This window comes from Zootoca vivipara, chromosome 13 (assembly GCF_965207765.1).
Source record: "Zootoca vivipara chromosome 13, rZooViv2.hap1.1, whole genome shotgun sequence".
Lineage (NCBI taxonomy): Eukaryota > Metazoa > Chordata > Lepidosauria > Squamata > Lacertidae > Zootoca > Zootoca vivipara.
The window spans coordinates 50,288,516-50,300,982 of NC_142596.1; the positions used below are offsets into that span (position 1 = coordinate 50,288,516).

Sequence of the window (12,467 nt, forward strand, 5' to 3'; positions counted from 1 at the left end):
TCAACAACCTCAGATATGCAGATGACACAACCTTGATGGCAGAAAGCGAGGAGGAATTAAAGAACCTTTTAATGAGGGTGAAAGAGGAGAGCGCAAAATATGGTCTGAAGCTCAACATCAAAAAAGCCAAGATCATGGCCACTGGTCCCATCACCTCCTGGCAAATAGAAGGGGAAGAAATGGAGGCAGTGAGAGATTTTACTTTCTTGGGCTCCTTGATCACTGCAGATGGTGACAGCAGTCACGAAATTAAAAGACGCCTGCTTCTTGGGAGAAAAGCAATGACAAACCTAGACAGCATCTTAAAAAGCAGAGACATCACCTTGCCGACAAAGGTCCGTATAGTTAAAGCTATGGTTTTCCCAGTAGTGATGTATGGAAGTGAGAGCTGGACCATCAAGAAGGCTGATCGCCGAAGAATTGATGCTTTTGAATTATGGTGCTGGAGGAGACTCTTGAGAGTCCCATGGACTGCAAGAAGATCAAACCTATCCATTCTTAAGGAAATCAGCCCTGAGTGCTCCCTGGAAGGACAGATCGTGAAGCTGAGGCTCCAATACTTTGGCCACCTCATGAGAAGAGAAGAATCCTTGGAAAAGACCCTGATGTTGGGAAAGATTGAGGGCACTAGGAGAAGGGGACGACAGAGGACAAGATGGTTGGACAGTGTTCTCGAAGCTACGAACATGAGTTTGACCAAACTGCGGGAGGCAGTGGAAGACAGGAGTGCCTGGCGTGCTATGGTCCATGGGGTCACGAAGAGTCGGACACGACTAAACGACTAAACAACAACATCTACATGTCTGGATTTTGTTGTTTAGTCGTGTCCGACTCTTCGTGACCCCATGGACCATAGCACGCCAGGCACTCCTGTCTTCCACTGCCTCCCGCAGTTTGGTTAAACTTATGTCTGGGTAGGCTTGTCTAAACAAAAATGTTTTAAGCAGGCACCAAAAAAGACTGAAGCAAAGGTCCCTGCCTGGTGTCAGCAGGAAGGGAGTTCCAAAGTGTAGATGCTGCCACATTAAAGTTGCTGTTTTTTTTACACTAGTGATGCTAGAGTTGTTATTATAAGCAGATTCCTCCCTAGCCAAAGTGCTCAGGGCAGTAGAGAAAATGTCAACACTTCGGTCAGGTAGAGAAGAACCCCTGAAAAGTTTAGCTGGGTAACATTTAGCCCCACAAGCTGAAGCCAACTGACCAACTCTGCTCTAATGCGTAACATGGGAAAGAGTCTTCTGATTACAAGACTATTTGCATCCCATAGAATTCTCATATACCTAGCTATTTATAACTAGGCACAAGTCGTGCAAGATGAAAAGGCATCTCTCTCAGTGAGAAGTCTTTCTTTGCTGCCATCTCGTGGGGACCAGCTGAAGGCTTGCAGTCATGACAAATAAGCCTCCTACCTTCCTTATGGAAAAGCATCTATATTGTCAGTAGTCTATCACCAGATACAGATGGGAACACTCTCCAACACAGCCACATTCAAGCACTCAGCCTCCACACTGAAATTGTGTCTCCCCTTGTGACAAAATGTGAATGAATAGTAAATGAACATTAGTTATCTCCTCCTTCCAAGCCTTCCTTGGAAAAGAACCCAATTTTAAATCCTCTATAGAAGCCAGGCTCTGTTATCATCTGCTAGTCTCCCACAGTCAGGTAGACTTAAGGAGTTGAGCCAAACTGCCAGGTTGGGGGGGGGGGAGAGGAAAAAAACCTTCTACAAATGCTGACATGCACCACTGTTATTGCTGACAAGACCACTTTAAGAAGGGGACATGTTTAAGATTTCAAATGAGGCACCAAAAGGGGTTTGAGAAGGGATGGTAAGAAGTGCAACACAACTAAGAGCTGTTATTTAGTCTTAAAGTCAAATAACCCATAGGAAAGGCAGTTAAGACAATCATTTCTGAGAGACTTTTAATCCCAGCAAGAGGATCCACTGAGAACAAGAGGATCCACTGAGAACAAAACCACTAGGGAGTTTAAAGGGGGTGTGGAGGGGAAAGACCCATTAAAATCCTCTTCTAGATAAGCATGTGTTTGCTAACCAATTAGCCCTGCTGAAGTATCACACATGGCAAATGTACTATTGCCAAATCAGTTGCTGGGTGAGCAAAGAAGCCTGAAAGTAGCAAAGAATGTCATGGATACCTGCCTCCAGGGACAGGTTGAGTTTTAAGCAGCACTGCCACTGAAGACAGCTCAAAAACGTATGCTGGTCTAAAATGTAGCTGCCTGGGTTTCAAGTGGAACTACTAGACTCTGATCATAGAATCTTAAGAGTTGGAAGGGATCCCAAGGGCCATCCAGTCCAACCCCCTGCTATGCAGGAATCTCAGCTAAAGCACCCATGACAGATGGCCATCCAAACTCTGCTTAAAAACCTCCAAGGAAGGAGAGTCCACAACCTCCCAAGGGAGTCCGTTCCACTGTTGAAGGGCTCTTATCATCAAGAAGCTCTTCCTGATGTTTAGTTGGAATCTCCTTTCTTGTAACTTGAAGCCATGGGTTTAGGTCCTTGCTTCTGGAGCAGGAGAAAACAAGCTTGTTCCCTCTTCCATGTGAAAGCCCTTCAGATATTGGAAGATGGCTATCGTATCTCCTCTCAATTACCTCTTTTCCAGCTCCTGCAACTATTCCTCATAAGGCTTGGTTCCCAGACCCTTGGATCACTTCTTAAACTGTGGTGCCCAGAATTGGACACAGTATTCCAGGTGTGGTCTGACCAAGGCAGAATAGAGTGGTACTAATACTTGATTTGAACACTATGCTTCTGTTGATGCTGCCTAGAATAGCATTATTTTTTTCTGGCTGCTGCATCACACTGTTGACTTATGTTAAGCTTGTGGTTCACAAAGATCCCTAGATCCTTTTCACGTGTACTGCTAGTAAGCCAGTTGTCCCTCATCTTATAATTGTGCATCTAGTTCTTTCTGCAGAACCTTAGATTACTCTCATTTTATAGTGCCAACTTGATTCTTCAGGGTGCTGATTTTGATCTTTACCACCCAAGCAACTTGGGACCAGAGCATCTCCATACAGCCTCCTCCCATATAAACATGTTTGAGTATTGTGATCTACTTTTAGGGCCTCACTCACTCACAACCTCATGAATCTTAGTTGTGCAGAATATAGGCCAGGCCCAGGACACTTAAAATTTAGAACTGCTTTCAAAGAGAATTACGCAAAGCTGCATCACTGTTTAGGTTTTATTGTTTAAAAGGGGCAAGGGGAATCATGCAGCTTCCCGCATTTACACAAACCACCACAGCTTTGTATAATACAATTAAATATGTTAAGAATAATTGAATAATCAAACCTTTCTAGTCAGAGGCTGCTCAAGCAAAAGGGTACTCTCAGAAATCTGTTTCATATATGTCTGTATATGCTTTTTATGTGTTTTATTTCATGTGTGAACACCTGAACTTTGGTGGTCTCTATCCGTATTGCTACTATTTGTCTGTGTCCACTCAGTGCTTCACACTCTACCACAGTTTCTATGTTTTATTTCTCCTTATAGGTTGGTTTGTGAGGGCTTAGCCCTGAAAACCAACTAATGAATACCTGCAATGAATGGATGAATCCCCCGTTACAGTTCATACAATGCAAGGATAGGCTGCATGGAATTTGAGATTTGCCTAAGAAGAAATCTGAGAAAAGAAAAATGGCTCCTTTGGGAGGAAGGGCAGGAAATAACAGGAGAAGGGCAAGGAGAAACAAGGTGCTGCAAATGTGTTCAGCAATGACTGGCAGGCAGGCTCCTAATGTGAAAAAAAGCTGTAAACTGCCCAGATAAATACTTTATCATCTCCATGTGTAAATTCTGAATACCAACAGGAGAAGAGGCTTAACACTTTGTGGAGATCTATTTTATTGTGATTACTGCAGGCACTGGCCCTGTCCAGATGCCAGGATCAGCAGATGTGCCACAGCTATTAGGGGCTGGAAAGGGGGGGAGAATACTTGGCTGATAGGTTTTCAGGCCACTCGAACCCCCACCCCCAAAAAATGGGAGAACAAAACTAGAACATATGGCATTTGATGTGTGAAAACTGCTGGGCCTGTATAACTGATTAGAGTACATATGGAGCTCCTAGATAGTATAAATCTCTCAATATAAAAGGATGTTGTGGGCTATTGAAGGTGTCAGCATGAGTCTCCCTGGCAAATCTCTCTTCATTAATGTTTCCTGCCGAGCCAAATGTGTTGTAATGAAAAGACTATTAATGGAGTTACATTTATGACGCTGTGTTACTGGTGCTAACCTTCCCATGCCTAAATTTAACAGTGCTCTCTCAAAACAATTGTCACGAACTTACGTCAAGGAGTAAAGCTTGCTTGTGAAGAGCATTCTCAGTGTTAATGGAGCACAAATACAACCAATATCATCACAGGTGCCCTGGCTGACCAGGCTGGCATAACCCCTTGTTCATGGAATCCTTAGGTCCAGGGCTCTATTTGCACAAAGGTGAAACCTCTTGAAATCTCCATCAGGAGGATAACATCTATTAGTAAGCTGGTGTGTCTGTTAGCTTTTATATTTGAAAATATCTAAATTACTTAAATTTGGAGTGGGGAGCCTGCGCCCCTCCATATGTTATTGAACTCCAACTATCAGCCACAGCCAATGTGGCCATTAGTCAGGGACTATGGGAGTTGCAGTCCAACAACATATGGAGCACCACATGTTCCCACACCAACTTAAATGAATATGGTTTCACCTACTTCCTCAAGGGATCTCATGGCATCACATTATGTAGAGAACAATATTTTTTTATACAAAGGTAGAAAAATAAATCAGGGAGCAAATGAAATCTTCATTTATTTGAACATAAATTTGGGGAAAGTGACAGAAAGGAAGACAGAGAAGTGTGAAAGGCAGCAATTGTGTTCAATGAGACATTTGCTCAAAAAAGGCTTGAAGGGAAATCAATTGGCTTAGAATGAGTCGATGTTAGGTAAGAGGGTAGCTGGACTAAGGCAAAAGAGTAAATATGACATTTGGGAAATCATCTGTTTGAGATTTCTGTTGTCTGTGTTACAGCACACCCTATAGGTAAATTTGAGTTTTCCGTTTGCTGGATACTGGATGTTGGGAACAAATGCCCAGACTCCCTACTGCTCCCACGCAGTTCCCCCACCATCATCACCATATTGTATCAGCAACCAGCAGCTCATTATCATCTGGTATTGTTCTGTCTAACAGAGAGCAGCTGCTAGATTCAATTGAATTTTTAAAAGCATTTCTTATTTAAAAATAAATATTTTTCTCCACATGCTTCCTTCAGAAAAGACTGAACAGACCAGTAACAAAACAAAGAAGACAGAAAAAGAGATTTTCCCATAAGCAAAAAGGTGTGAAATGTGGAAGGCTAACAATGAAACCTGGAAGCCTAACATTCCATTCACCTTACCAAAATTGAATGAATAGAGTATTAAAGCCACCCCAATAAGTAACGGATAACTTTGAAAAACTAAATAAAGTATGCACTGCAGGGGAAATCTATGATAAGTTGCTTTAAAAGGCTTCAAAGCAGAAACTGAAACTGCACTGATTCATCTCCCTGCCCCTGCCCCCAGAAGACTGAGTAAAACCTTTGCTAATTTGCTTCTATTCAAAATAAATCATTGTATAGACTCATAACAACAGAACAAGTAGACCACACTGATAGATATATCTACCTTTCTCCAATCCCTCTCCAAAATATATTGCTCTGTTTTTGGCAAATTTATACTATATAGCTTATAGCTTATAGCTATATAGTGAAGAATGAGCGCGAGTCATTTTACCCCTATTATCAAAATATACAACCCTTGCAATATTATCTGGAATTCTCCCCTGAAACACTACGTAAATTCCTTTTGGAAGATTCTTTGAGCTCAGTATCCTACTCTGTGGCCAAATTTTGCACCTTAACTATTAAAAACGTAAATCTCTTTTATTGAATACCATATTATGACAATTTGTCCTGCCCTCCGACGATGATATTGCTGCTAGTTTTTAGTTAAATCTCTTATTTTTTTATGGTGTTTTATTCCTCTGGACCTGTATTTTAAGTACTGTACATTTAATTAGTATATTGACTGTTAAAACCCCATATCAGTCGTTTTTATTGCTTATGTAGAGAATTATGCAGAATTTCTGTTTTGATATGCTGGCTGTTTGCTGTAATAAACATTGACTGACTGACTGACTGACTGACTGACTATATAGCTTATGCATACCAGCTTTAAATGTTTTAACATTTTTTCCAATTATTATTTTAAATGTTCAGAACAAACGAACCCACCTGGATCAAACAAGACCCCTGCTTCCCATAGTGGTCAAGCAGATGCCTGTCAAGAGCCTCACCACATTGTTGGGATCCAGCTTGAGTTGGTAAGCTCTGACAGAGGAGGAGGAGGAGGAGGAGGAGGAGGAGGAGGAGGAGGAGGAGGAGGAGGAGGAGGAGGAGGAGGAGGAGGAGGAGGAAAGAGGGCGCGCTGAATGATGGGAACCTAAAGTGGAGGAGGCCGGGACCTCCTCTCTCCTTACGAAGATGCCATTTCTCCTCCTCAACTTTTCAGCAGAGCAGAGAGCCCCTGTGGAGAGTTTGGGGTGGGGGGCACTTTGAGCAGCTGAGTGGGGAAATAGAACTGGACTGGATAGGATCCAAAATACGAGGATGCAATCTTGTCAACTAGAAACAGGCACCACCTTCATGCAAGGGAGCAGACCCACCCACCCTGAAAGACAGCACATCTGCAATCCTGATATTCCTTGCAGGGTGAGTCAATGTTGCAAGGGAGCACCCCACACATAGTCTTTAAAAGCTTGGTGGGCTTGGCATGGAAACTTGTTGGGATATCTTTGTCACTTCCATCCAGTTATTAACATATTGCGCCGTCTTGAGCCTTGTGTGTGCTGCTGAGTCTATCCCATTAATTGCTTGAATAAGGATCTCTTTCTACCTTAAATGTAAGAAACTCTGCTTGTGTGTTTTGAGGCAGCAGCCAGGACAGTGCCTCTAGTTGAAGAGCAACAGCCCTCCTTTACATTTAGTTTCCAGCAACTGGTATTCATTGGCATGCTCCCTATCCACATGCTGGAGCCTTATTGCTTTCAGCCATTGATGGACACAACCACCCTGTGTTTGTGTTAGTGACAAGGTAGGTCACTATTCCTCCTCTTTACAGATAGAGAACAGATGCAGAAAGAGCAACTGAATATGGTGACTCCACATTACCTCCATTTCACCACAGTGCGCTTGCATTTTTTGTACCATGTCCTCTGCCTCCCGCACACGGAGGTTCAGCTGAGGAGTATGTTCTGATGGGTTCAACTCACTGTCATAGGAATCCAGAATTCCTCTCATTCCATCACGTGCCTGTTGAAATTGACAAAAAGGAAAACAAACACAATTAGCTTTTTATAACCTCCATTCATTATTTTATGTTGTAAACCACCCTGTGATCTTCGGATGAAGGACAATAGACAATTTAATTAATAAATTCAGGCTGCGTTGAAGCTGGTATAATTCATTCCCGTTCCTCCTTGGAGACTAGGCCATTTCCCCACTGTTCAGTTCTGTTGCATTCCATTCCCACCAGTATTAACAATTATAATTAAACAAATATATTGAAATAGGGGAACACATTTGCATTAAATAAACTGTTTAGCTAGAGAAGCACGTAGATTGCAGAGGGATATGCGGACAACCTCTTCCATGCTACAAATACATAGTGACAGTAGAAAAAAACTCAGAGCTCAAACAGAAATAGCTTCTTGAAAACTATTTGGCCTATGTGACTATGACTGTCCCGAAAAGCAGCAACATGCTACTCTGAAAACAAAAGGTAAAATGAACTCCTGCACAGCATCCAGTGAGGCTGTATCTGATGATACAGACCAACTGTGAGTACTAAGTGTGATGGAGCTGATCATACGACCCTCCCACAAGTAACGACTCCCGACTCCAGCATCTGTATATTACAACGTTTTATTATACAGATATGCAAGACGGCGCAAAAGTTCTCATGTCCATGCAGTCGCTTTCAGATCCCGGAAGTGACATTCTGCGGGAATGCCTCCAACACAGTAGTTTGGGAACAGCTCGTCTCCTCCTTTCTTCCCTACGTTTAAGTCCCCTGCGTTGTTGAGGCGACGGGGCTACCAACTCCCCCTCTGTTCCTGAGCTACTCAGATGCTGCTCAGACTCTCTAGCGTCTGAGAGCCCCTCCACCGTGGGACTCTGTGCCTGCCTGTCGCTACTGCATGACATTCCTGGACTGCCCTGGTGTCGCTCAGAGCTCTCAGCATCAGGGACCCCCTGTGCCACCTCACTTGGCTCTCTGCTGACCCCTGGTGGTCCCCTGATACTAAGTCATCCCACTCACAATTTGATAGTACACACGCAGAATAATAGAGATTGTTGCAGACTCAGAGCTTATTTAATAATTTGTCTGGAGTGCTTTCACCTTACAGATTTAGCTGATTCACTGGTTGTACCCACTCTCAAATTAACACTCATTAACAGGGTATCCTCACAGCTCCAGGTACACATGGCAGGAAGTTGTGATTGACCTCTACTGCTCACTGGCTGCAGTAAAATAAATGGATACACTACTAAATTCCAGGAAAGATTTTTTTTTATCTAAACTCTCTCCTCTCACTATAGTCCTATGGATTGTTGACATAAATATGTCAATGCTTGCTAACTGAGCAGCACTGTAAAATGTTGCCCATAAACCCACTCTCGCGGGTGAAGTTTCACAGGAGAACTTGTTGACGTATTTTGTCTATATAAGACAGGATCTCAAAAGGAGCTGCTGTCCCCCACCCCCACCCCCCAAAAAGAAAGAGTTGCACTTCAGAAATAGTACTTATGAGGCCAGCACATAACCCTGCACACACACTTTAGCATATGGATTCTGGGGCACCTCCAACTTGGCTGTCAAAATGTCAGGTGCTTAATAACCTGGTGTCTGAGAAAGGCTGAGGAAGAGCATGTAAACTCAAGGCGGTGCGAAAAGCAAGGTGGGAATACCTGCTAGAAATGTTGCTGATGTGTTCAAAACACTCTTGGTATGGAAAGGTCAAGCTGGAAATGCTGGAGATGGCTCATCAGTGGAACCAAAGGACAGCTTCAGGCTGGAGAAACTGAGTTAATGAAGGAGGACAGGAAAGGAGACGGCTTTCACAGTGGACTAAACGAAACGGCATCACCAACTACTCCTTTTGCTTCAAAGTGTTGACAAAAAGGAAGCTATGCATAGGAAAGGCAGTGCAACATGGCCTGCTCAGTGTGGGCACTTATACCATAAGATCTCAAGCCTGCGGGCTTCAGGGATATATTAAAATATATTGTTTTCTGAAATCAAATACTTGATAGCCCCTTACAGATGCTTGGAGGAATTGACAAGACTTTATTATAAGCTGTCAAACAAATAAAAGGGCTATCATTCATTAATGGTGTAATGTATCTTGGCTAACTTCAGATTTGATACAAATGTTCAAGTCTTATTGAGGTACAACTCCACGCTAGCTAGTGCTGCAGCCCCACAAAATCTGACCAGCTCTCTCAAACTAGCAGTACAAAAACTGCTTCTCCAGATGTCTCTTAGCAGCCAGATCAAAATTGGGATTCTGATTTTTTAAAAATGGTCATGGATTGCCGCAATTATCCAGAAGGTGACACCCTAAAATAAAAGCACAGCAAAAGGCATCAAAAAGGGTGTTGGTGTGCTCATGCCCTGCTTGCTGGTTTCCGATTCACTTGGTCACTGTAAGAAAACATGCTGGACTAGACAAGCCTTTGGTCTTATGTAAATCCAGGTGTTCATAACTTCAAGATTGTATTACTGCAATACATTCCACATGGACCTTCCCCTGCAGTTGGCCCAAAAGCTACAAAGAAAGCTGTGGTGCAACTCCTCATTTCTACCACTGGCTACTGATTTTCTAAATCTCTTATTATTTGTATATAAAAAGCCCTTATCAACTTGGGACCAGGTAACCTTAAGAAAATTGCTTCAGTCTGTAGAACTTGAACTCTTCCAAGTACCATCTGTGGGAAGTCAATCTTCCAGTGTGGGGACACCCGTGCCTTTCCTACTGATATTAGACAGGGACCCTCTTTATGCTGTTCCAGGTGCTTGTTAAAGCTTTTTAGTTTTAGTAAGCCTATCAAAAATCTACAAAAATTACTGCATTTTTCTGTGTATAAGACTAGGTTTCCCCCCTAAAAATAATGTCCAATATTTGGGGGCATCGTATACATGGGGGGGGGCATCTTATAGACAGAAAAATATGGTATATAATCCTGTTTTTTTATTTTTTAATGCTAATCTTATTTCTATATTTATAATTGTTTTAGTTTCATGTACACTGCTTATGGCTTATTTGATTAAGAAGTTTCTAAATTATTCTAAATAAACCAATAAAATATTTAAAACACACACACATACTTTGGGCAGGCAGGGCTCAAAGCACCAGGGTAGCCACCTTTCCAAGCATCCTTTTCATGACAACACCTCTTTCAGCACAGCACCCCATTCATCGGGCCCTTGATGCAGCAGGTAGCGCAGAGACCACACCAACCTCAATAACAATGTAGAGCCAACAGGATATGGTGAATATGAGTGTCAAGTTTGGATTAAGAAGGCCCTTATTTCCCTTCAACCTCCTAGCCCTGGCTGGATGCTCTTCTCTCCTGCAAATGTTTGCTGGCAGCATGCATGTGGAGCCCTTGGACCCTTCCAGTTAGGGTGAGGTTGGAAGAAGAAGGTTCTCCTTCTCTCATCTCCTCGCACTCTTTGAAAAGTCAGCATCTAGCTCAGAATTGTCTACACTGACTAGAAGCAGCTCTGCAGGTTTTCAAGCACAGGTGCCAGGCCTGGGACCACCTGCATGAAATTCAGGTGCTCTACAACTTATCTACGACCCTCCCACAAGTTACCTACATGTGTTTTTTCTATAAAAAGGAGAAGCAGTAAGTTATAAAAAATCAACTATTGCTCCCAAATCCTTTTTAAAAAAAGATTTCTCAAAGTGGCATACCTGACACTCCCCACCCCAGCCCACCCCGTAACAAAGTGCCATGCATTTCTGTTTGTTTGTTTCATAGTTTTATACCTATCAAACAGTCACCTAGACTTTTAACTGAATCTTGCCCCTATTCTTGGATCTGCATTTAAATACTTCAAAGACATGTGCTATTTGACAGTGACTTTCTAATTAGTTGTAACACTAACACACACGCACGCACGCACACACACACAATCAATAAAAACAAAATTGAAGTTACAAATCTAACTGAAGTCAGATACCCGGGGAAAATTTGTTCCTGGGGCAGGTTTATCTAGTGTCATAATTTTATTGAAATCCTATATCTTCCAATTGACTTTTATCGGTTGAAGCTAGATGCCAGAGTTATCATTATTAAAGTCTCAGTGTTGTTTCCAGGGCCAAGGAGGGGCTTTTCCTTTTATAAACAAGCTGTAATTGTCTACATTATTGATCAATAAATCTCCCAAACTGACTCACTTCACCACAGTTCAATTATATTATGTCTTCTGCACCATTTTCCAAGTGAAAATATAGTGTTTTCCTCTTTTCCTTTTTTTTTAAGAGAGAGATTGTTTTGTCATTAACGGTAAAAGAGAAGGAACTATACTGGTCGGCTTCCATAATGACTTTTTAATGACAAATTCTAGTCACAGTTAAATCTGCTTTATTTCCACATGAGTGAACTTCAACTATTAATCCAAAAACAAACACACAGCTCACTTGCTCTATGACTTCAGCAGACGCAGAAGCCTAAAGCACCACTTTGGAAAGTACAACTGTAAAACTATTTTCCACCCAGTGCCTGTTTCACAGTGTGAAGCAGTCCTGTTCCTAGCATTAAACTTGCATTTTGCTTAATTAACAATGATTTAAAGAGAATATTAATAGATGGTTTCATTAGTAGGAAATCAAGAAAATAATTTTCTCCCCCACCTCCCCGTTTCAGATTACCAAATCCAATTAGCCCAAACGAGAGATTTTCAACAAGAGACTAGATGGTAAAACTGCTTTAAAAAATAATATCTGCAGCACATCCTGGTACTCCTGAGTGACTGTCCTAAATAAAATGGGACATATTCATTGCGATTAGCTAAGGTGGCCCTCTTGGTTGTGCTAGACTTCAGAGAGATGTACTTGGCAGTAACCAAGAGCAAGGCTTTCTCTGTGGTAGCACCTACCCTATAGAACAATTTCCCCCTTCAGTAAGGCAGGTGCCAACTCTATAGTGATGTTGGTGCCTCATGAAGTCATCCCTCTGCTCCCCAACTTTTGCTGATGTTTTATTCCAGTATATCATGTTTTATTTTGCCCAAGATAACTGATATGTTTGATTGTTGTGTGGATTTTTAATGATTTTTACTGTATTATATTGCTTAATATGTTTATACCTTGGGATACCACCTGGGGGTACCAC

The 12,467-nt window shown here is 42.2% G+C and overlaps 1 protein-coding gene across 2 annotated transcripts in view; it reads right to left on the reverse strand.

Annotated features, from left to right (window-relative positions):
• MAD1L1 (mitotic arrest deficient 1 like 1) overlaps positions 1-12,467 on the reverse strand; it is a 482,869-nt gene that overhangs the window by 288,584 nt on the left and 181,818 nt on the right. For both annotated transcript variants that reach the window (XM_035130662.3, XM_088656937.1), the window contains exon 12: positions 7,233-7,373. In XM_035130662.3, the coding sequence (XP_034986553.2) occupies positions 7,233-7,373 (141 nt within the window). The remainder of the gene's footprint in view (positions 1-7,232; positions 7,374-12,467) is intronic.